Source organism: Pangasianodon hypophthalmus, chromosome 4, assembly GCF_027358585.1.
Source record: "Pangasianodon hypophthalmus isolate fPanHyp1 chromosome 4, fPanHyp1.pri, whole genome shotgun sequence".
Taxonomy (NCBI): Eukaryota; Metazoa; Chordata; class Actinopteri; order Siluriformes; family Pangasiidae; genus Pangasianodon; species Pangasianodon hypophthalmus.
In genome coordinates this window covers 10,885,135-10,911,655 of record NC_069713.1, presented here as the reverse complement: position 1 = coordinate 10,911,655, position 26,521 = coordinate 10,885,135, and the positions used below count along the sequence as shown (strand labels likewise).

General features: G+C 38.2%; 1 protein-coding gene across 1 annotated transcript; it reads left to right on the top strand.

Annotated features, from left to right (window-relative positions):
- On the top strand, positions 1-26,521 carry LOC117597105 (butyrophilin subfamily 3 member A3-like). Its single transcript, XM_053233536.1, has 7 exons — positions 1-82; positions 10,687-11,037; positions 18,089-18,367; positions 22,608-22,634; positions 23,065-23,091; positions 23,473-23,499; positions 25,992-26,521. The coding sequence occupies exons 1-7, from the start codon at positions 1-3 to the stop codon at positions 26,519-26,521; spliced, it is 1,323 nt and encodes a 440-aa protein (XP_053089511.1).

The following is a 26,521-nucleotide window of genomic DNA, read 5'->3' as shown; positions in this document are numbered from 1 at the left end:
ATGATGATAAACTGTCTTTCAGGGATTATGTTTTTGTGCGTGACTCTCCTGATTCTCTACAGCGTTATGGAATCTCAATCAGGTATGAAAACATATACTTGCTCTCTCTCTCTCACTCTCTCTGTCTTTGCATGTGTATGCATGTGTATATGTGTATGTTGTAGCTATATACAGTGAATTATAAGCTCGCGTTCCAGTGTTTGCCCTCAGAGTTCTGGTAGTTTAATTGAGTTATAAAAGCTGTTTTTGGGAGAACTGATCTCTGGTCCTGTTGTAAATGGTGGTGTGTGACTCTCTTTAACTGAACCCTGGTGTATGAATATCTCCTCTCTCAGCACTGAGTAACATGACTGGCCCAACAGTGTGTTATGTTGTTATGTATGAGTGTTGTTATGATCAGTGGAGGAGACAGAAAGTCTTACTGATATATGGAGTAAAGAAGAAACTTATAAAAACTCGCAATTTTTTATGTATATACGAGCAGCTTTAGTCCAAAGCTTCACTCAAACCGTTTTATCGGGGTTGAGATAAAATGATCCTATGTGATTCATTATCTCACCTTTGTGACGTGAGTGCCTGCACTGAGAACAGCGTGAAAAAGACACATCTTGTGCTGACTTGCATGGCTAAATATCTCTACAAGAACTGCAGGTTTTTTACACGATGACTTACTAGTCGCCATATATATAAATAGCGTTATTCTTCTCAGACTGTGTGTTGGTATCAAAAGAAAATAATAATAATTAAAAATATCAATAAACAGGTGAACAATTTGCCACCATTCTGCAAACCTGTGCAGAAAAGTGATGTGTGGAATTGCGCAATCGATCCACAATTATGAGGAAATTCTTCTTTGTGAAAACAAATCTGAGATTATGAGCCTCTCCCTGAAACAAGCCTGAATCTGTCCTGGAGGCAGGCTCATGTATTCAAGTGGGAAAATGCCCTTAAAAGTAGTCAGACATGTTCACTGTTTCCTCATTTTGTTTTGCTACAGCTTTACTCTAAAATTGATTCAATTCTTTTTTTTTCTTAATAACTCTACAAATCTAATCTAAAAATCTAAAAATGTGACAGTGAAAAAGCATACAAAGTTACATATACATACATATACATATATATATACACTTGTACATTCATACAATTATCCAATCAACCAATCATGTGGCAGTAAAACCATGCAGATACAGGTCAAGAGCTTCAGGTTATGTTCACACCAAACATCAGAATGGGAAAATGTGATCTCTGTGATTTTAACCATGGCATGGTTACAGGCTGGTTTGAGTATTTTAGAAACTGAAAATCTCCTTGGATTTTCACACACAACAGTCTCTAGTGTTTATACACACACAAAAAAAAATAAATCTAGTGAGCAGCAGTTCTGCTGCTGGAAACTCCTTGTTGATAAGAGAAGTCAGAGGAAAATGGGCAGAATCCATGAATGTTTAGGTGTTCCTAATAAAGTGGACTGTAAGTGTATTTTGGTGTCCATTCCCAGATTTGTGCCTCGACACAATCCTGTCTCTGCCGTCTATGGCAACTTCTGTTTAACTTATTGGCTCATGTTTTGCTCTGACCTGCACTGTCAGCTATGGGGCTTATCCAGAAAGGGCCAGTGTTGGTGCAGTTTTTCATTCCATTCAAGCAGGAGCCACACCTGATTCCACTTGTTTAATCAGCTGATCTTGGCTTTAAATAGACTCAGATGTGGCTTCTGATTAGTTGGAATGAAAACCTATATCCACACCGGCCCTTTGCGGATAAGATTGGATACCCCTGCACTAAATGCACCACATATGGATTTTTTTGATGAATAGAAACAGGATGCACCATGAGCTTATTTCCAAGTCATAGCAAACGATATGAATGCCTGTACAAAGGTGATTATTTTTTCTTTTCATTCTGAATACCTTTTTATAAGCATGTCTATGTTTTTTTTTTTATATGACACCTTTTTCTGCAGATTTATGAGGGAGAAAAGAATTTAATCCACTTGAGGAAAAAGTGAGCAGGTCTGAATACTTTGAACAGGTCTGGACAACAATGTCTGGAGCAAAGATGGTGAGGAGACCTGGTTTAAATAGGCATGAGGTTACTGGTTAGTCATCAATGCATGTGAAATTTCACTGCTCCCTGACACACCACACAGTCAATACCATGGACATTTTGCAATATAAAGTATCCAGGATTTCTCAACTGCAGTCATGGAGATCCACTGCCCTGTACAGTTTCCAGCTTTCATAACGTCCAACACACCTCATCCAACAGAGCAGCTTATTATTAAGCTCTTCATAGTGGGGAGTAAAGAAATCTTAAATTGTGCAGGGCAGCGTTAAATACTAAAGTGTTGGATAGAGTATCCAAAAACCTAAGACCCAGTAGTAATCTAATCCTTAATAAATCCCTAATGAAAACTACTTGAGTATAAGTATGTAATAGAAGTTCGTGATATCAAAACTAAAATCACAAGTAAATTCAGACAGAAATATTTTTTCCATTGACCTTGATGGAGGAAATGTTCAGACATCACTAATAATGGCAGTAGTAATAATGGCTTAATGTGGGATTAGCAATATGTTACTGTATCATCACCATGTCTAGTAAAAAGCGATACACTCGAACAGCTCAACTCCAGTCCATTTAACTTGGGATTTCACCCTTCTTGTTATTGTTCATTTGTTTAATATCAGGAAAAAGGACTTGAATATGACATATGGTATTTAGCTTATGATACAAGTATTATGGGCATCAAGTGCTTTTACATCTTCATTGTTACTCATGTGAAAATGTCCTCAAGTATTACAATGTGATATTTTTGTTATATTGTCCATACCAATCACTGATAGGTATGGACAATATAGCAAAAATAGGCTGATAGGCTATCAGCAAACATAAATAGAAACTAAAAGTATTTTCAATCCAGATTTTCCAAAATTGTGCAGCAAAATATCCAGAGTGACTTACAGAAGTGCTTTAAAGTCTCTATCAATAAATACATCCTGATACTGGTTCACTAGGTCAAAGGCTAAGAGTACTGTTGGGGAGGTAATATATTATAAAATCCACACAGCCAGCACAATTTTTTTAGTGCTCCATGAAGAGGTAGGTCTTTAGACATCGTTTGAAGACTGCCAGTGACTTAGCTGTTCGGACACCTATGAAAAATTCATTCCACCACCTAGATGCCAGAACAGAGAAAAGCTTTGATGCATGCCTTCCTTGTACCCTGAGAGATGGTGGGACCAGTGCTACAGTATCGGTGGTAATGTGGTGCAGTGTAGGGTGTGATCAGTGCTTTAAGGTAAGTGGGTGCTGGTCAGTTTTTCGCTTTGTAGGCAAGCTTCAGTGTTTTAAATTTACATTTTAATCCAGAGCGACTTACAATTATCTCATTTATACCACTGAGCAGTTGAGGGTTAAGGGCCTTGCTCAAGGGCCCAGCAGTGGCAGCTTGGTGGTGCTGGGATTCGAACTCCCAACCTTCCGATCAGAAGTTCAACATCTTAACCACTGAGCTACCAAATCTGATGTGGGCAGCTACAGGAAGCCAATGGAGGGAGTGTAGTACTGGGGTGGTGTGGGAGAACTTAGGAAGGTTGAAAACAAGTTGTGCAGCTGCATTCTGGATCACTTGCAGAGGTTGAGGAGACAGACCTGCCAAGAGCAAGTTGCAGTAGTCCAGTCTCAAAATGACAAGGGACTGAATAAGCACGAGTGGCCTATGTGGATAGAAATGGACGAATCCTTCTGATGTTGTAAAGGAGAGATCGGTGTGAGTATGTCAGATTAGCAATGTGAGAGGAAAAGGATGTAGAGATAGGATGTTTTGTTGTACACTGTGCACATGCGCAGAGAGAGTGTTCGAAGGAGTAAAGTTGCAAGTCACTGCACAAATCTAGTCTCCAGTGCATTTCTTAAATAAGATCGCTTTCCCTGAGATGTCTGTCACCCTCATCATATTATCCCATAGAGTTTTCTTTTTGGGCGAAGTTGTGCAGTAGTTCAGTTCGCCAGATAGCAACGCAGAATTGAGACAGAGAGAGAGCGAGCACCGGGAAGCATTACTCAAAAATGCTTTTGGAATGTAACGTTATGGTTTTCATGGAAACGTGGATTTGCATCTACATAAACAGAACTTGGTGCACCGATGCTGTTCTTATTAAGTCCCACTGTTCTGACAAGGTACCTCTTTATCAAGTGCAGACCTTTTTATCTGCCCCTTGAATTTACGTAAATTGCACCATAATCACTGCAGTATATGTACCCTGGATGCTAATGCTAAGTTAGCCATGAAAGAACTTGGTACTGTTATTAGCAAGCTGCAAACAATGCATCCGGATGGAGCTTTTGTCATTGCTGGGGATTTTCATCACACTAATTTGAGGACACTACTCCCCAAATTCTATCAAAATGTCTCTTGCCCTACAAGAGGAGACAACATTCTTGATCATGTTTACACAAACATTATTGAGGCCTACAAAGCTACTCCCCTCCCCCATGTTGGACAATAACATCACGTGTCCCTGTTCCTACTCCCCAAATACACTCCCATCATCAAATATGTGAAACCCACAGTGAGGACTGTAGTGTGGCTAGAAGGAGCAGACTCTTTACTACAACAACAGTTCCAGGACACAGACTGGAATGCCTTTGCTTCTCAGGCCACACTGGATTCTCACACGGACATTAATATTTACACCAGTTCTCTTCTGGATCACATCAGTAAGTGTGTCGACACAGTAACCACCCATGAAATAATAATTAATAATTCTGGTTGGGATATAAAACATACCCCAACCAGAAGCCTTGGATGAATAAGGATGTCCGACTCCTGCTGAAGGCACGTGACATTGCTTTTAGATCTGGTGATTGATACAACTTATCCAGGGCCAATCTGAAGACTATAAACTTCAGATAGATGACCCCTGATGCATGTGGGCAGGCATCCATGCCCTCAAGGAACATAAACCAACCAACAACATTCCCTCAATCAGTGATGTCAATAGGATGTTATTTTTTTATTTCAGTTCTGCCTTCAATACTGTCATCCCATCCAAGCTGATCTCCAAGCTCACTGATCTTGGCATCAGCACCTCCCTTTGCAATTGGACCTTGGACTTTTTTACTAACAGACGGCAGTGCGTTAAACTTGACAACCACATCTCCTCCACCCTCATTCTGAACACTGGTGTACCACGGCTGTGTGCTGAGCCCAATCCTGTACTCCCTCTTCACCTACGATTGCATACCTGTACATGGCTCTAACACCATAATCAAGTTTGCAGATGACACTACGGTGGTAGGCCTGATCAGTGGCGACAATGAGACGGCCTACAGGGAAGAGGTTCAGACCCTTGGCAGCGTGGTGTGCCAACAACGATCTTGCACTCAACACCCAGAAGACCGAAGAGCTTATTATGGACCACCGGAGGATAAGGAGGGGCCATACACACACACCCATCCATATTGATGGGGTCGAGGTGGAGCGTGTGACCAGCTTCAAGTTCCTGGGTGTCCATACCTCTGAGGATCTTTCCTAGGCACAAATACCACCCTGATCAAAAAGGCACAACAGCCTTAGGAAACTAAAGAAAGCTCACTTATCCCCCCAAATCCTACTTAACTTTTACTGCTGCACTATTGAAAGTGTCTTAACAAACAGTGTGGTACGGCAATGGCACTATCTCAGATCAGAAGGCCCTCCAGCAGGTGGTGAAAACTGCCCAATACATCACTGGTGTCCAGCTACATTCCATCAAAGACACTTGTCACAAATGCTGCTTATGGAGGGTGAGAAGTATAATCAAAGACACCTCTCATCACAACCATAGTCTGTTTACTCCTCTACCATCTGGGAAACGGAGTCTTCGCTGTCACACTAGCAGACTCAGGAACAGTTTCAGCTGAACTGAACTCAGGCGCTGAAGTGAAGTGATGACCATTATGACCTCATCCTCTGAACGGTACACCCCCTTCAGACCCATATTTAAAAAAAAAAAAAAAAACGGAATGTACAATGTTAATGCGGCTTGCACTCTTAAATACCATCTGTCTCTTGTGATTTGCACTACCATGGTAACTTGCCCTTACACCTCATTCTGAACTTGCCTCCTTGCATATTACTGACTAATTACTACATGATGCTATCAGTATGGTCACCTAATGTTCACCAGATATTTATACCTCATTTCTCTGTACAATACACCTTCTATATTTGCACTGAGCTGGTCTCTAATTTCTTTACTGGATATACCTACCTCATATCTCTATACAATGCACCTTCTATATTTGTACACCTTGTCATTTGCACTGAGCTGGTCTCTACTTTTCTACCTCCTACCTTGCATATGTATATATATATAGACATATTACTATTTGCACTTCTGGTTAGATGCTAACTGCATTTCATTGGCTCTGTACTTGTACTTTGCACAATGACAAAAAAGTTGAATCTAATTTAAAGAAGATGATATTATGAGTACACTGGCTCTGACAGACGAAGACAGAAAGAAATATGATAAAGTCAAGGAAGCGTTTGATACACATTTTGCACAAGCACAATGTGATTTATGAGAGGGCTAAATTTAAAAAGAGCCCAGTGAAACAACAGAAGCATTCATTACTGCAGTTCATAAATTAGTAGAGAATTGCCAGTATGGAGTTCTCTGAGAGGAAATGATTAGAGACAGATTGATCATTGGAATATGGGATCATGGACTGTCAGAGAGATTACAGTTAGACCCAGAGCTCACACTCAGCAAAGCTGACACAAAAAAGTAGACAGAATGAAGAAATAAAAAGCAGCAGACAATATTAACACAAGCTTGAAGGGACACAAAAGAGGCAAACATGGACATGCTGAAATACAAAACTGAGCCAAAACAGGTACAGAAGGATGTGCAGAGAAGAACACACAGTATGAGATACAATGAGGGGAAACAAGGGGTGTGGCAGATGTAGAAAGTCACAAATGCTCTCTCTAAACAGCTGCCAGGCATGAGATGCGGAGTGCAGAAAATATAAGAAAAAAGTCACTTTGCAGCAGTTTGCAAAACAATCAAAAAAAGACTGGATGAAATATATCAAGAAGATGAGGCAGAGAGCATTGAAACAGTGTTCTTGGGAGTCTTAATGTCTCAGAACTCGGCTGATGTGTGGCGGAAGACTATTAAAGTGAACGGTGAACAGATCCTTTTCAAATTGGACACAGGAGCTGCCATAATAGCCATTCCAGAAAGCATGTACTCAGAGAGGAATCATGGTGTCCTCACCCAATGACAAAGAAGCTGTGTGGACCAAGTAACACTCTAATACATGTAAGTGGGCAATTTGAGCAATTACATCACCTGGGTAAAATGGTAAAACACCCGGTGTTCGTAATACCAAGATTGGTTTCCCCACTGCTGGGGTTACCAGCCATAAGGGAGCCACACAGCTGATACAATACACACATCAGAGCCAAATTACAAAGAATTATACCCAATAGTTTTTACAGGATTAGGAAAACTGGAGTAAGACTATAAAATCAAACTAAAAGAATCAGCCACTCCCTTTGCTCTGTCTCTGACTCGTCGTGTGAATTTGCCCACAATGAATAACGTGAAAGAGGAGCTGAAAAGAATAGAGGACTTAGGGGTAATCGCACCCATTGAAGAAGCAACTGAGTAGTGTACAGGTATGGTGATTGCACCTAAACCAAATGACAAAATCCACATCTGTGTTGATCTCACACTGTGAAAATGTTTGCAGAGAGAGACGCATCTTGCCTGCAGTGGATGAAACACTGGCTAAACTGTCAGGCACAACAGTATTCTACAAACTGGATGCTACTGCTGAATTTTGGCAAATTCCTTTACACAGAGACTCAGCTCCATTCACTACCTTTATTAGGCCTTTTGGTAGATATTGCTTTCACCGCCTTACATTTGGTATATCATCGGCATGACAGCACTTTCAGAAGTGCCTAACACAGATGCTCGAGGGCTTGGATAAGAGTCTGATGCTCTTACCCAGTCATCTAGCCATCACAATTTGACCCTTGTCAAAGACACTCGGATGCTTACGCTTGCCCATTTTTCCTGTATCCAACACATCAACTTTGAGAACTGACTGTTCACTTGCTGCCTAATATATGATTATTCTAACTCAAATATTTGTTAAATTATTTAGCTAAACCAAAATGTGTTAGGTTGTTCCCTGCGCTCCCCTACAGCATTTTTTTCTGAAGCTGGTACCACAAATACTCACAATGTTATAAAGTGGTAAGACATCAAAGTAGTTTATCTGCTAGTACAGCACAGACCACAAAGGCTTTTAAACAACTATGTTTTAATGTCATATCTTAACTGTGTTGTGTGCCACACAGCAACTGAGGCTATTTGATCCTAATAATCTGTACTGTATTGAAAAAAGACAACTTATTTGAACTTGGTGAAAAATATGAATGTCTTTATTCCAATAACAGCAGTAGCAAGGCACATGTGAAAAATATCTCAGATTCAGTATTCCTATTATATTTTCTTAAATAGGAATTATTATGCATATGCAAAAATTTTGGAACCCTTTTGACTGAAATGGTCTTTTCATTCTATTCCCATCCCCATCCTGTGATTTGACTTCCTGATGTAAGTGTGAAAGTGAGGCCAGATGTGAGAACCTTTCTTTTTGACCTTTCTTTCTTTATTATGATTGGGACAAGGAAGTCAACTCATCACTTTATTGTGTGGGAGAGAAAAACCTGTGTATGTGGGTTGAGATCACACCACTTCTCAGCAGACTCTATAAATTCTTAGCCTTCCCATTGTCATCCATGGTAGACATACATCCATATTAGCCATACAAAATACATCATTATAATTATTTCTTAACTAATTGACTTCTTTTAATGTGAATGGAAATCCATTTCAGATTAATTTTAACTGAACTAGTCTAGGAGCCATTCAAAATGTCTAGTCAGCCACTTTAGCTATATTCAACAAAACCACAAGGAGTAAAATGATAGTTTTATTATAAACTTTATTGTTCTAGATTCAGATTATGTTTTTACCCACAGGAAAAGGTTTTTTTTTTTATCTCGATTGTACATATTTTCATAAAAATCCACCATCTTTAGCTATTCACTTCATATGTTAATGGGGTGACATTCTTGACACTATCTAGTGCTTTGTATATCCAACAGAACACCATTTATTCAGAGGAACAGTGTGAATACAAGAAGTCCCTGTTGGAAACTACTTATGTTTTCACCGTTAGGACATTTTTATATTTAATGAGCATGAATAACTATATTTTAAAAAAGGTGAAAATAATGTTTGCTAATAATGACATAAATCACCTGCATTCCTTTTCTAAGATATGAAAACACTTACACACTATGATCCCAATGGGAAAATAGTGTTCCAGCAGCATACATAAAAGACAAGGCACAATTACACATAATAGATGAGACAGTTATCCACAGATGAGATGGTTATCCACCTTTGTCAGCATCTTCCTCTGTCACCGCTATGTCCAGTTTAGCTCCCAGGACTTAGCCAGCCTTCCTAATGATCTTGTTCAGTCTGTTAGTGTCCTTCACTGAAATGCTGCCCCGGCACACAGCAGCATTAAAGATGGCACTCGACACCAGAGACTCACAGGAAATTCTCAGCAGCCGGCCCTTCATACCAAATGACCTCAGCCTCCTCACAGGAAGTAGAGTTGGCTCTGACCCTTCTTGTACAGCCTGTCCACATTCATTTCCCATCCCAACTTGTTACACAGATAGACACCCAGGTACCTGTAGGTGTTAACTACCTCTGTGTTCTCACCCTGGATGGAGACAGAAGCTGGACAGGGGACTTCATCTTCTGGAAATCCACCACGAGCTCCTTTGTCTTCCTGTTGTTTAGTTGGAGATGGTTGTGCTGACACCTGTCCACAAAGCTGTTCACCAGGCTCCTGTGCTTCTCCCTCCCCTCATTAATGAACCCCACAATAACACTGTAATCCGAGAACATTTGTAGATGACATGTCTCAGAATTATACCTGAAATCTGAGGTGTACAAAGTGAAAAGAAAGGGGGCAAGTACAGTCCTCTGTGGAGCACCTGTGCTGGTTACAGTGTGCTCTAACACACAGTTCTGTAGCTGCATGCAGTGGGGCCTGCCAGTCAGATAGTCCGTGATGCAGGACACCAGGGCAGTGTCCACCTGTGTCACACTCAGCTTGTCCCTTAGGAGGAAGGGCTGGACGTTGTTTAAGGCACTAAAAAAAAGTCAAAAAGATGACCCTCACAGTGCTCCCTGCGATCTCTAGGTGTGAGTAAGCTCAGGTAAATGATAGTGAAATGTGCAGGTAAATCATAGCAGCCTCAACCCCCACATGTGGCCAACAGGAGAACTGACAGGGGCCTTTGGCAAAATGGTTTTGATAAAGTAGTACACCTTAAACACTTTTTAAAATCTGAAATGCATAAATATTATGGAAATTCATTCTGACAGTCCTAATTATTATTGTTGTGATCAATGTAGCTACACTTAGTTAAAGCAGCAAACAAATGAAACGAAAAAAAAGTATATAGTTCCACAAAAATAAGGTGTATAGTTCAAAGGGCAATTAAATAAAGTCTTATTGCATAGAAAAAAATTAGTGACATACAGTATTTGTTAACTTTTTTTTTCTCATAATTTTTCCCCTATAATACAGAGCGATTACAGGTGGTTGGTCCAGAAGCTCCTCTTGTTGCTGTAGCTGGTGAAGATCTGGTTCTACCCTGTTTTATCAAACCCAGCACCAGCGCTGTGGACATGACAGTGGAGTGGTTCAAACTAGATGTAGGGTTCTCTTTAGTGCATTTTTATAATGATCATGACGACAGAAATGAAAATCAGGCTCAGCCCTACAGAAGAAGAACATCACTGTTTAAAGAGGAGCTACAGAAAGGCAACGCTTCACTCAAACTCTCAGCTCTCCAAGTCTCTGATGAAGGAGAATATAAGTGTCTCATTGAGGACAAATCCTGGTCTGATGACATCACTGTTCAAGTCACTGTTGAGGGTAAGATCCATTTCTGCACTGAAGGTTTATACACTGACAGTTATACTACAAAAAAATTTCTCTTCTCTTAACATCATTAATGTTTTGTAATGTTTTACATGAACAAAATCTGTAGCAAAACTTGTATTTTTCATTGTATTTTTTATGAATGTTCACTCGTTAACAAACTAAATGATCCCCAGCACAGGACTATACTCATTATTTGACAGTGTACATGTAAACTGTGGCCCAGTAAATCAACAGAACTTGATGTAGTGTTCAAGGAGTTCCAACATTATGTCATTTTTTTCACCTAGATGCATCGTTCACTTTAATAGGAACACCTGTACATCTGCTCAGTTATGCAGTTATCCAATCAGCCAATCATGTGGCAGCACAATGCTTTAACATTATGCAGATACAGGTCAAGAGCTTCAAGTAATGTTCACATCAAACATCAGAATGGGGAAAAAAAGTGTGATCTCTGTGACTTTAACCATGGCATGGTTGTATATGTATGTATGTATGTATATATATATATATATATATATATATATATATATACATATATATAAAAATCACAGTTAGGTCCAGAAGTATTTGGACAATGAGAGAGTTTTTGTGATTTTGGCTTTATATACCACCACAATGGATTTGAAATAAAACAATCAAGATGTGATTGAAGTGTAGACTTTCAGCTTTATTTTAAGAGGTTCCACAAAAATATGGTATTTACCATTTAGGAATTATAGCCATTTTCAGCAAAGTACTTCCATTTTCAGGGGCTCAAAGGTATGTGGACAAAGTGACATAATTGTAAATATAACCATAATTTTAATACTTAGATGAAAATTCTTTGCAGTCAATGACTGCCTGAAGTCTGGAGCCCATGGACATTTCCACTGAGTTTCCTCCCTGGAGATGCTTTGCCAGGCCTTCACTGCAGCCACATTCAGTTGCTGCTTGTTTGTGGGTCTTTCTGCCTTCAGTCTTGTCTTCAGTAAGTGAAAAGCATGCTCTATTGGGTTGAGATCAGGCGACTGACTTGGCCATTGAAGAATATTCCATTTCTTTGCCTTCAAAAAGTCTTGAGTTGCTTTCGCAGTATAGGATAGGGTCATTATCCACCTGCACTGTGAAGCGGCATCCTATCAGTTTTGTAGCATTTGGCTGTATGTGAGCAGAGAGTATAGCCCTATACACCTCAGAGTTCATCTTGCTACTTCTGTCAGCAGTCACATCATCAATAAACACCAGTTAGCCCGTTCCATTGGCAGCCATACATGCCCATGCCATAACACTTCCTCCACCATGTTTGACACATGATGTGGTATACATTGGATCATGAGCTGTTCCTTTCTTTCGCCATACTTTTCTCTTACTTTTTACTTATCATTCTGGTACAAGTTAATCTTGGTTTCATCAGTCCAAAGAATCTTATTCCAGAATATGGGAGGCTTTTTTAGATGTTTTCTGGCAAAGTCTAATCTGGCTTGTTGTAAACCCTCTGTATTTACATTCATGAAGGCTTCTCTTGAGTGTAGATTTTGACATGATATGCCTACCTTCTCCAGAGTATTCTTGACTTCTGTTGATGTTATGAAGGGGTTTTTCTTTACCAAGGAAAGGATTCTGCGATCATCCACTTTAGTTGTCTTCCGTGGTGTTCCAGGCCTTTTGGTGTTGCTGAGCTCACTAGTGCTTTCCTTCTTTTTAAGAATGTACCAAATTGTTGATTTGTCCACTCTTAAAGTTTTTTCTATCTCTCTGATAGGTCTTTTTTGTTTTTCCATCCTAATGATAGCCTCCTTCACTTGCACTGAGATCTCCTTGGACTTCATATTGGTAGCTCCAGTCAAACAGCTGCCAAATGCCAACTCAATACCTGAGATCAACTCCAGACCTTTTATCTGTGTCTTGAAGTAACGAGGTAATCGACCGCACCTGGTCTATTAACTTCTTGTCAGTCAATTGTCCAAATACCTTTGAGCCCCTGAAAATGGAAGTACTTTGCTTAAAATGGCTGTAATTCCTAAACAGTAAATGCTATATTTTTGCGGAACCTCTTAAAATAAAGCTGAAAGTATACACTTCGATCACATCTTGATTGTTTTATTTCAAATCCATTGTGGTGGTGTATAAAGGCAAAATCACAAAAACTCTGTTAGTGTCCAAATACTTCCGGACCTAACTGTATATATAATTGCAGGATCAAAGAAACTATATTATCACTGATATCATCACTAATCATCTTGATATATACATGGTCAAAAGACATTTTCACTGCACACTCGTGCTGCAATCCACTAAAGTGATGTGGTAACTAATGGTTTTTCTGGCTTACTTGTTTTATAAGGTTAAGCAAAGGGTTCTTGGTTAACTTCTGTTTTTCTTTATATGCTTGTCTGTGTAAGATGAGCATAAATATTCTTTGTATGGAAGCCTTTATACTTTAGACGGCTGTTCTGTGTTTGATTATATTGATTTCAAGTTTTCACTTTCCTTAGCTGACAATTTCATAGGGGGGACTAATGGTGTGAGTAGTGTTTAGACATTGCCTTGCAATCCCTACAGATGTTTGCTAAAGGGGGGAAGTAGGGGAGGGTGGGACCGCTTAGGCGCATAAAGCACTCAGGATCATTATATTGTCTCTTTATGTATACAACTGTGAAAATTCAACAGCAAGCTCATTAACAGCATGTGCTCTGCAGCCAAAGATTATGGCTAGACTAAAAACACTTACTCTTAATGTAAGGGGATTAAACTCTCCTATCAAACATACATGTGTTCTAGACCTTCTGCATAGGATAAACATTGATGTAGCGCTTCTTCAGGAAACACATCTGACCACAGACATCCAAAGATTGCAAAACAGGTATTACTTTCCCATAGTATCGTCATGTTGTAATTCAAAGAAGAAAGGGGTGGTAATTTAATTTAAGCATAACTCTAACTTCATTATTGAGGATACAGGATTTGACGATGATGGTAGAGTTGCATATTGCTGTACTTCTATAGAAGGAAAAGGGATTGCATTTGTCAATATTTACACTCCAAATTCATATGACGCCTTCTTTTTTCCTAACCTCACGAAAACTCTCATCTCTACATGGCCACTCAACTATTATTGGATCCGATATGAATGCAGTGCTCGACACAGTTTTGGATCGTTCTAACTTGTCAGTGTCAGTGGCACAAGCTCAGTCATCTAAAGCACTGACACTGTTTACTAAAGATTTAGATGTGTGGGGTGCTTGGCGGATACAGTATCCAACAGCTAAGGAATATACCTATTTTTCCCCATGCCACAAATCATTCTGGAGAATTGGTTATATCTTACTTTCATCAACGCTACTTTCAGGTTTAATCAATGTTGAGTTTCTACCACAATTGTAGAATCCAGAAAACTGAAAACACCCAGTGGCCTTTTATTTGTTGATGCCAGAAAAGCTTTTGACCCACTGGAATGGAGCTTTGGTACACTTTGAAAGAGTTTAATTTCGGTGAACAGTTCATTAGAATGATACAATTTCTTTATGCTAATCCCACGGCTAGAGTGTCCACTGATGGACTTATTTCAGATACTGTCAATGTCTATAGAGGTACTAGACAGGGATGCCCATTTTCCCCTCTTGTTTAATTTATCAACAGAACCCCTGGCACAGTTCATTAGACAGTAGCTGCATTTACATGGACACTAATAATCAGATCGTAATTGGACTAGAAGCACAATCAGATTTAAAAAGTCACATGTAAACACGTCAATTGGAATGAATTGGCCAAAACCGATTAAAATTTCATTCGGATCGTAAGGGGTGGTTTAAACCTTTTCTAATCCGATGGAGAGGACATGTAAACACTTCATCGGATTGAAAATGAAACCAGATAGTTCTGCGCATGTGCAATGACGTACAAATCACATAATGACGTATGACGCACGGCTGTCAGCGGTATTGGGGCTCTGACCGTAGCTTCACCAGGTGCCATGTTCCCCTCCACCATTGAGCATAGTGTCTAAAATGACTGTCGTGTCATCCTAAAATTCTCCTTCCACTCCTCCCACTCCTCGTCTGTGAAGTGGTGCAAAACGACGTTGTCCCACCAGTCCTTGCTTTGGACCCTCATCCACAGACGCCATGTTCTGGGCCCGGGAAGGGGCATTTTAATTGCTTGACAAATACACGCAGCACCGCACAAAACATCACGCGCTCGTCGTCTTCTAATTAGCAGCTGAAATAGGCAAATGTTAAGTCTGCTTTTTAAAACGAAAAAAAGAAGCAACGGCAAGAGAGTGGCTGCTAGTATCTGCATGTTGGAACGGCGGGAAACGTGTATTCGTGCACTGTGCGCATGTCAAAAGATCAAATCCGATTCTGTCATGTAAACGCGCATATCAACCCGATTACTTTATTCATCCAAACATTGGATGCATTGTTTACTTGAGTTACTGTATCTGGAACTGTCATCGGCACGGGTCAATCGTGCCAAACATGATACCGTGTCTATGTGGAAGTACTCAATATCTACAGTTAAAGATCTTTTGGACTATTAATTAAATATTCTTCTTCCTTGCTGTGTGATCCTGATGTGCGGTGGGGTGGGTGGGGTTGGGAGGGAGTACTAATTTTTGGATAATCATTTTCTCATGTCTTTTGTATGCTTTTTTGAAAATTAAAACACTGAATTACAAAAAAAGAGTATTTAACTCGTTGCTGTTGATATAAGAAAAAAATCCAAGTGATCCCAACCTGCGCCTCCGTCGACTCATAGCATGGTCCATTGTCACTCATCATTGTGGTTGGAATAACGTCATGCAAAAATCGATTTTGCATGCATTATGACACAGCTTGAAGATATTCTAGACAGCAGTGCTATTTCAGGGAAATAATTAATGGCTATTAGATCGTTCCAAAGAAACAAAGCCACTCCAACCTTTTGCCATGGCTCTGTCCACATATCAGCAAATATCACTGGCTCTTTTATTTGTTTCTGTGCTTTTGGCAGACTGTGCATTCTCTTTTTGTATTTTGTGTGTGAATGAACGTGTACCAAAAACTCCTGAAGACATCAGAAAAGAATTGCACAATAGAGTCTGAAGAGTTACTCACATTGGTCATAGCTGTGTTGATGTGATACACTCATTTTGCCAGCTCTATTTCTTCACAGCCTTTATCACCAAGCACCAAGTCTAGTCTTTCACTGATAATAGAAAAGAGTAGATGATGGACTCTGTTTTTTATGGTTACTTTTAATTTTAGGTGCCTTTAGTTTTGTTGCCTAAACAGTCAATAGTTTTCCATTGTAGCCTTTCAGAACTAATGTGTTCTTCTGTATTCTGGGCTTTTCAGTTATTGCTTTAATGTCAGAAATGCTGATCAAATTGGCTTTTGCACCAGTGTGAAACATGAGTGTGAGTGACCATTTATTTTCAGTGTTGCTATCCACTCATCATCTCTGACTGCAAGAATCTGATTCTGTACATTACTTAATGGTCACACTATTTCTACCTCTTTTGATTTCAGTGCTTTTTCACAGTTCACAATGCCAAAAAACAATGTTTCAGACAGATCAGTGTATTCAACTACATTAACAGTTGTTTCTTTTTCTTTGTTTTTCTCCTTTTTTTAAGGGAAGCATTGTTTTGCAAAATGGTTCTTACGACTGCAATTGAAACACTGTTTATCAAAAGCTGGATATTGTCTTGGCTTGTGCTGTCAACGGCAGCACTTTCAGTTGAACTTGTCATTGGACTGTGGTGTAGATTCCTTCCGTAGCTGTGATCTCCTGGGATTTTCACACACAACAGTCTCTAGAGTTTACACAGAATGGTGCAGAAAACTAAAAACATTGAGTGTGAGCTTACAATGGGCACGTGAGCATCAGAACTGGACCATGGAGCAATGGAAGAAGGTGGCCTGGTCTGATGAATCACATTTACTTTTACATCATGTGGACAGCCGGGTGCATGTGCGTCACTTACCTGGGGAAGAGATGGCACCAGCATGCACTATGGGAAGAAGGCAAGCTGGTGGAGGCAGTGTGAAGCTCTGGGCAATGTTCTGCTGGCTTTCATGTGGATGTTACTTTGACACGTAGCAACTACCTAAACATTGTTGCAGACCAAGTATACCACATCATGGTATTCCCTAATTCCCTAACACAACGTAAAGAATCTACTGCTAATGAACTGGTGTCAGATACCACAGCAGACGAAGGACACAAGGGGGATCTACACAATATTAGGCAGGTGACTTTAATGTTATGGCTGATTATACACACACTATATATATACATATATACACACACACACACACACACACACACACACACACACACACACACAAACACACACACAATAGACATTACTAAAGACTTTCTGTCAGCTTAGTCCCATCTGGTCATTCCCCTCTTATCTCTACCATCAAAAAGATGCTTCAGCCTGCAGACCTTTGACACACAGGATGGTTTTTTGTTTTTCGTACCATTCTATGTAAACTCTAGAGACTGTTGTGTGTGAAATTCCCAGGAGATCAGCAGGTTCTGAAATACTCAAACCAGCCCATCTGGCACCAACAACCACTTTTCCCCATTCTGATGGTTGATGTGAACATTACCTGAAGATCTTGACCTGGACCTGCATGATTTTATGCATTTTGCTGCTGCCACATGATTGACTAATTGGATAACTGCATAAATGAGCAGGTGTACAGGTGTTCCTATCAAAGTGACCAGTGAGTGTACATTATAATACCATAATTTTTTGCATAATGGTGAAGGACACTGGTCTGTTAAAAAAAGCAAGAGAGATTTATTAGTATAGAGGTAGGAAAAAATGAACCTATTTCAGATATTTTATTTTGTCAGACAGAAGTTTTGCAAAACTAATCCCACCTTGTCTTATTTTTTAATATTTAATCATACTTAATAGTGCATTTTTTTTTATCTATGTAAAGACAGAACAGACTACATCATTGAACTGAAAATAACCTATATTGGAAGTTTACATCACTTATGTTTTTGTTTTAAGTTAAAAGCTTATACTAAAACAGTATTTTTTGTTTAATGACTATAGTGCAGGGAAGCCACCCAGTGATCACGATGGAGCGTTATGATAACTCAGGAGGGATTAATCTAGTGTGTGAGTCCAGAGGTTGGAACCCTGAACCTGAGGTTCTGTGGCTGGACAGAGAAGGAGCCGCTCTGTCTGCTGAAGATACACAGACACACAGAGACACGGAGGGCTTCAGTGTGAAATGCCACATCACTGTTTATGATTATAGTGACTCCAACAGATTTTACTGCCGATTTCAACAAATTCATCACATGATGGAGGCAGAGATTATCATTAACAGTAAGTGCCAATGATTAAAAATAAACCCCTTAGACTGTAACATTCTACTGTAATCATTACAGATGAGGTGATTAATAATGAAACATGAATATTTTGCATCAGAGCTACATTATTTTATTTATTGGTTATTATGCCACATTACTCTGTGTAATGAGATGCTTTGTAGTTCTCAATTAATTCTTGCATAGTTTCTTAAATATATCTGTAATGTAAATGCGGTTTCATTTTAGGTAAAGTCTTTGATACTTGGAAGCTTGCTGTTGCCATTTCAGTCTCAGCATGCATTTTTACTGTTGGATGGATAGTAACTGCAGTTATTTCTCACAAGAAAGGTAATATTTAAATCATTTTCCTTAATAACATCACCAGCTTAAATTATATAATGACGTTTATGCCATAGCTTTAGTCCACAGGTTCCCAACCATGGTGTGGGAAAACCTCTTCTGTACGTTTTAGTGTTTTTCTGCTCTAACACACTCAAATTTTGGGAGCAGCAAAAACACTAATACAGTTCTGTGCAAAAGTATTACACCCTGATTTTTTTTTTTTTTTTTTAAATACAATTTGTCTTAGATGTTCGAGTTCTGCATTATTAAGACAACAAAAATTATATATATTCCCAAACATTATTTTTCAAACAAATAATTAAGTGTTACAGAAAAATATTTGTACATCAGTAAAGAAAAACATTATGTAATAGTTAGGTTTTATCTGTAAAAGCAGAAGCAAGTGTGACCGTTGAACTCTCCTGAAGAACTGTAGCAAATTCTCCAAGATGTTATGTTTGGAGCAAGCATTAAACCCAGGTCCGTGGATTCTAAGTCCAGAGTTCACAAAAAGTTTCAGAGTTTCTCAGCAAGGCTCTTTGTTTATCAATAGCAGTGAATCAAAGCAATAAGAACCAAAAAATTCCAAGGCACAAATTTAGTCACAATCCTCAAAAAAATACCAAACTCAAATTTCAATAATTCACAAAAGGCACAGTAATCCAAGAAAGCAAGGCAGAGACTTACATACAGCAAGGACCACGGCAAAGACTGAGCAAAAACTAACACAGGAAGGGCAACTTAAATCCACAAGCTAAACAAGAAACAGGTGAGACACATTAACAGAGGTGGGTAGAGTATCCAAAATCTGTACTCAAGTAAAACTACAAGTACTTATGGAAATATTTACTCAAGTAAAAGTAAAAGTAACAATCTTAATAGTTACTTGAGTAAGAGTAAAAAAGTATCCGATGAAAAAACTACTCAAGTAGCTAGTTACTAGTTACTACTTCTGATCTGACTGAATCAGTTTTACAGAATTTTACTGTTGAACTTCAGTAGTGCCCATAGTTACCAAATTACCATTAATAGGGTTCAAATAGGCATAATATTGACACTTACCGCTACGTGTTTTTTCAGGTTGGAGTTCGTTTTGGTGCACACAAAACGCATCGCATTATGAAACTATTCTTTTTGACATCTTGGAGTGAAAACGTAGACTGAACTTGAGGCCACGGGTCTCGCACGTCTTCCTCTGCTTCAGCCATCATCTTCAGCCATCATCCAACTACACGCGCGCTAAACGTAAGCGGGAGATGCGTAGCAGCCTCTCGCGAAGCAGCCTCTCCAACGTCTCGCGAGACTTGCGAACAAGTCATATAAACTAATTATCTCATATTTATTACCATTTGACAGTAACGGAAAAACGCAGCCAAATGTAGCGACGTAAAAGTAAAAAAAATTCACTAAAAATGTACTTGAGTAAGAGTAAAAGTACACATCTTTAAATATACTCTAAAAGTACAAGTTACCCAAAAAATTTACTCAAGTAAATGTAACGAAGTAAATGTAATTCGTTACTACCCACTTACCACCCACAATTTCCTTATAAAACTGCAAAAAGTGTATCCGAGAATACTGATGTATTTCTAAAAATTAAAGGGTTGTAAACCAAATACTAACTTTGTTTAGTTCAGTGGCATTTACTACTCTTTATAGTAGACTTTTTGTAAAAACATTTAACCTCATTATTTTTGAAGGCATCTTTGCTTTACAGCATTTCTTTACATGTGCCTAAGACTTTTGCACAGTACTGTATGAGTAGGACAGGGAGATCTCCAGGACTAGGGATAGGAACCTGTGCCTGAATCAGTAGTCCACAGGAGCCCAGCTGGCCATGCTCTCTGTGAAGAGGGTGATTTAATTCAGTCCTGTTTCATACACCTCCCTCAGCACTGTCATCTATTCAGTTTCATTACCACAAGCCCTTCCTGAAAACATGAAAGGTTATATCATTAATGAAAGAATTAAGAGAGTATTGAACCTCACCTTGCACATCAGAATACTATTACAGGAAACAGGAATGAATTTGAATTGAAGTTCACAGCTCATTTTAATATATTAAAATAGCAAAGCTTAGAGCCATTATAATTAAATTACTGTACTTTTTTAGTTTTAAAAAGGTTAATTACTTAAGGTTAATTACTAACTAATTACGATCAGAATATGATCAGTGTGAAATATTAAAGCCTTTTGGATACCAGACATTTTGGCTCTCTTTCAATACATATTTAATATTTGCAGCTTGCTCTGGTTTCAGCATTAGTTCCAGTTACTATTATTAGTTGTCAGTGTATTTGTAGAATGCTTGCAGCATTAACAGCATCTGATTGATCCCTGGGGGAAACTGTTTTGTGGCAGCAGTACAATACACAACAAATTACATAGACATAGACCAAGGACAGTGCATGAAATACATAATTATAATATGCATAAGGCAATAAGTAAATAAGAATAAAAATAAGTATTCCTAGTGAAAGAATGAGTAAAGTGGTTGTACTGCAAGTGATCATAAAGTGACAGTCCATGGAATGTGTGATGGTCCATATGAAATAAATAAATATGTCAATAAATACAGTGCAGAGGAATGTTGAAGTGTCCTGCTATTGCAAAGTTAACACAGGGTGGATGAGTTGTACAGTTTGATAGTGGTGGGAATGAAAGGCCTCATGTACCGCTCCCTGTATGTGTCCAATACAGTCTGCTGTCCGGTCTGATTGGTAGTTCACTTAGTTTCTCTACAGGCTCCAACAGGCATAAACTTGAGCTTGTATCTGTCACTCAATGGAACCTAGGTGTTAAACTAGTATAAATCAATTCAGCACCTCCTGAATCCTGAATCAATTCAGGTTGATATGTAAAGCAGGGTAAACATGTGTTAATTTTAGATCCATCTGTGTCAAATTGTATGCTTGCACAATAAATATCTCTGACTTTGGGAGGTCTCACAGCTAAAATGGCAGATTAGATCAGTCCTATTGTCATGAAGACCAAGGAACTGCTCATGAAGCTTCAAGATGACATTGTTAGGAGGAGAAAAGATGGAGAAGGTTATTAAAACATAAGCATAACATAAGCTGCCACTCATTTGTTTTTCCACACCATTCTGTGAAATTTTTAGAGACTGTTGTGTGCAAAAATCCCAGGAGATCAGCAATTTCTAAAATATTCAAACCAGCTTGTCTGGCGCCAGCAACCATCCCACGATCAAAGTCACTGAGATTACATTTTCCCTGGTTCTGAAGTTTGATGTGAACATGAACTGAAACTCTGATTTTATAAATTGCTGTAACATGCAGCTAGTTGAGGCAGGATGCAAGTGCATAAGATCAGTGTGTTGTTTATTAAGAGCAATTCTAGAATCATAATCCAAATCCGTAATCCAACAGGGATAATCCAGAATCAAAAACCGAGAAAAAAGGTTAGAGTCTAAATCAAGAAGTATACAATAAACAGTGGAATACACAGACCACAGAAATTAGAAAATGTGGCTCAGAACTTGACACAAATGTACAGTAAGACTTAAAAAGGGAACTTATATGGTTTTATTCAACACAAAACTCTTGAATAGAAAATAATTATGTATTAAACTGTATCCTACAAACATCTGTAATATGAACCTTTTTTTCTTTTCAGTGCTGCAGAGACAGAGGATGGAAGACGGTAATTACACATGATTTTGTAAACCTTTAGGACTTTTTTGTTTAGAAAAAAGTCTGTTTAGAACCGTAAGCAGAGAAATTATATATATATATATATATATATATATATATATATATATATATATATATATATATATATATATATATAAAGGCACAATTGTTAATATTTATACATTATATAACGATTAGTTATTTTATTGTTATATTTAGATAAAATTAATATAAAATATTGCTTAATTACGTCTTTTACAGAGTTAGCAGAGATGGAGAAGTTTGCAGGTAAGAATGATTTTACCTTTCTTATCTTTATTACAGACTTTCACTCTGAAAATAAAAAAACAGTAACTGCATTAAACAACAGCAACAGTGTCTCTTCTGTATTTATTACATTCTGTATCTGTTTATAATCCACTAGACGATGCAAAGTGCAGATATAATAGTCCATTGTGATGGGCGGCAATCTTTGGGAACTACTTGTGTTAACAAAGTGAAAATAAACAAAATATTGTGACTGAAATGTCACTACTCTGTATCAGTTCATAGAACTGTTGTATAAAAGTAATATCACACTCACAGATTATGCTGTACTGAATATCAGCATGCTGTTTTCTGTACAACAGTAATCTTGCTTGTGTGATATTGATTAAGCCACAAACACTATCCCACAAGCATCTAAGTTTCTAAAATGATTTTTTTTCCCTCTTCTCAGAGCCACAGAGACAGAGGGTGAAAGAAGGTAATTATACCTGAGTTTGTAAAACTTTTTGGACTTTTTTTTTTCTCAAAAAATGTTTAGAACTGTGAGTAAAGAAATGAGGTATGCAGTATATTTGGAAGGAGGAGCAAATTATATGATTTTAATTTCTCGCAGCTTATAATTTTACTCAGGTTAATATTTCACTAACAAAGTCACTGTAAAAGAATGAAGTCTTTTAGAAAAAGAAATGTATTGATTTAATTTATTTGGTTTGTACTTTTGGTCTATAGTGCAAATATTATTTCAATATTTGTTATTTTATTGCTGTATTTTGTTAAACCTACTGTTTTTATATTTGGATTTGGATAAATTTATATTTGGCTTAACATATAAAATATTGTTTAATTACATGTTACACAGAGTTAGCGGAGATAAAGAATTATGCAGGTAAGAATGATTTTACCTTTTTATCTTCATTACAGTTAAATCAGTCCCTACTGTATTTAGTGTACTGATTTATTGTGTTTTACACACACTGTGTGTGTGTGTGTGTGTGTGTGAGAGAGAGAGAGAGAGAGAGAGAGAGAATGAGTGTGTCAGTGAATGTGCATGTGTGTGTAAGTGAAGCTGCGCACAGACATTTTTTTTCACATCACTCTGTAAATGGCGAAGGAACTTGTTGCTGAGGAAACAAGTTAATGAGCTGAGGGGGTGATTTCTTTGTTTTTTTCTGCTTGGAGATTGGGAATTACAAGTTGTGCAGCACAAGTACTGTAAAGGTGTTTTTTCCCTTTTTAAAAAAAGACCAAGAATAATTGCAGACTAAGCACAACAGAGATTGTCAGATAAAATGGCCACAGTGGTAGACCAGAAAAAAACCCTTTATATCAGATTATGAGCCTTTAATGGTTTAATCTAAACTTACAGTGGGATGACACGCCTCTGTTAACTGTCCTGTTCTCAGAATCTGTCATGTTCTCAGAACGTGTCACTGCTTTCAGTTGATTTGCTTTGAACAGTCACTGTTACAAGCAATATTTAAATAAATATATACAGGAAAACAAAAATAAAAAAAAAACTGAAATCTCTGAGCTCTTTGCCTTCCTGAGTACATGGCACCGTACTGGAAGACGCTGTTGACTGGCACTGAGCAGATCTCAGTGTCACTAGTGCAATTCCCATGAACAATTTTGCACTCAAGTCTCCATCAGTGAACAGTTGATGAAATAGACTTCACATAAAAACTATAATGAATTTTCATGGTTACACAATTGCACTTTTTGACCATATAGTATACAGTGATAGAAGGGAATTATTTATAATTGTATTATCCGGTGTCACCCAGATGAGAATAGGTTCCCTTTTTGACTCTGGTTCCTCTCAAGGTTTCTTCTTCATATCGTCTCTGAGTTTTCCTTGCCACCATCACCTCTGGCTTGCTCAGTAGGGATAAATTCATAAATTTAAAATTTATATCCTGAATGTATTTATTTCTGTAAAGGTGTTTTGTGACAATGTCCATTGTTAAAATCTATGGTTACTAATCATGGTTACTAATGATATAAAATAATGCATCAAATATATTTAAAAGCTGTTTTATTTTGAACGTAATTTTATAAACAAATGAACATTTCACAATTTGTAGGGCCATTATTTATTCCTCATTACTAACAGCAACAGGGAAATGTGGACAGTCTTACTTTATATATAAAATCTATATATTTTAAATAATAATCTTAAAATATTAGAATTTAATATTAATAACTGTGGTAGCTGACAGTGGGATTTGTTTTATTTTGACTTTGTTTTATTTTGAATTTCTCCTATACATACTTTAACCATCTCTGCATCAGTGAATGTTTTGCTAAAACCCATGCTAAACTTAATGAGCATTTATCTTCACACTCTTGGGCTGTAAGAAAATGGACTAGCACTCTAGTAGACCCTTCATATTGAACTTTGAGTTGGTTTATTTTGTCCTAAGAACAAATTTTGTGAGTAGGTTAATTCGAAGTGGTTATGTTTGGTTATTTGCAGTGGCACTTCACCTTAGTACTTTTGACTAATGCCACAGACTGAACAGATGAAACACAGTGGTTTTGAATTTGAAGTCAGGAGAGTAAATGCATACATCTCTGTTAATTTGTCATTAAACATGTCATCGACTTTTCTTTTTTTAACAAGCCATACTGTCAAGCTAATCAGACCAGAAATGATAAATTAAATTTTTTTTTTAAAAAATCTATGAAAGTCTGTAACAGCCTGTGACAAGGAGGAGGGAGGGGCCAGGCTGTGAGAGGCTGTGAGAACGCATGCCTGGCACTGAGTTGGCTAATCAGTGGGAAAGAGGGATAAAGGAGCGGCTGGAGACGCCGAGGGGGAGAGAAAGACGCACGCGTGTTTTGTTATGTCTCTCATGTTTGAGTTCTTTTTATTATTAAACCTTATGTTGGAGTTCAATCGCCTCCTCCTTGCCCATTTTTGAAGTTTGTTACACTCCCTTTCAGATTAAACATTTCTAGCATCTGTAGTAAATCATTTACATAAACGTATGTGATTTGGACAATCTGCAACAGAGAATCTGCTATAGAAGCTGAGATGGTTCATGTTTAAAAAAACTTGAGTCACTGAACTATGGGCAGTTGTTTTTCATAGATTTTGTTTTATTTTGCAAAGGTATTTTTTAATTACTCAGTTTGGTCTGCTGAAATACTAATTCAGACCACAGTCTGCCAAATGACATCCTCTGCTATCCTCTGACTCTATAGACGTAAACTGTATAGGCATGCAGATAAATACACAGAGACAATTTACACACACACTCACATTGACTCTAGACAAACATGTACACACTTTACGGTGTTTTATAAATTCTCTTTCACTGTCTGAATGATTAATTGGTTTTTTTGCATAAAAAAGTGTCTCTGTGTTTCACTTAGTGGATGTGACTCTGGATCCTGATTCAGCTCATCCCAAACTCAGAGTATCTGATGATGGAAAACAAGTGACATGTGGAGACACACCACAAGATCTCCCTGATACACCGCAGAGGTTTGCTAATGTTCTGGGAAAGCAGAGTTTCTCAAGGATATTTTATTATGAGGTGCAGGTTAGAGGGAAAACTCAGTGGACATTAGGAGTCATGAGACAGAACATTAACAGGAAGGAGGACATTACTCTGACTCCTAAGACTGGATTCTGGACTGTGGAAATGAGAAATGAGAATGAGTATAAGGCTCATGCTGGTCCTGATGTCCGTCTCACCCTGATAGAGAAACCGGTGAAGGTGGGGGTGTATGTGGATTATGAGGAGGGTCAGGTCTCCTTTTATGATGTGGAGGCCAGCTCTCATATCTACTCTTTCACTGCTCAGTCTTTCAATGAGGAACTCTATCCATTCCTCAGTCCTGGTTTAAATGAAGGAGGTAAAAATTCAGCACCACTGATCATCACTGCTGTTAATGAATAA

Bases quoted from the DNA above. Each gene is read 5' to 3' on its own strand.
- LOC117597105 (XM_053233536.1), top strand. From the start codon at position 1: ATGATGATAAACTGTCTTTCAGGGATTATGTTTTTGTGCGTGACTCTC. The intron at 83-10,686 runs GTATGAAAACAT...CCTATAATACAG, and splicing joins CGTTATGGAATCTCAATCAG to AGCGATTACAGGTGGTTGGT. The intron at 23,500-25,991 runs GTAAGAATGATT...TGTTTCACTTAG, and splicing joins GGAGATAAAGAATTATGCAG to TGGATGTGACTCTGGATCCT.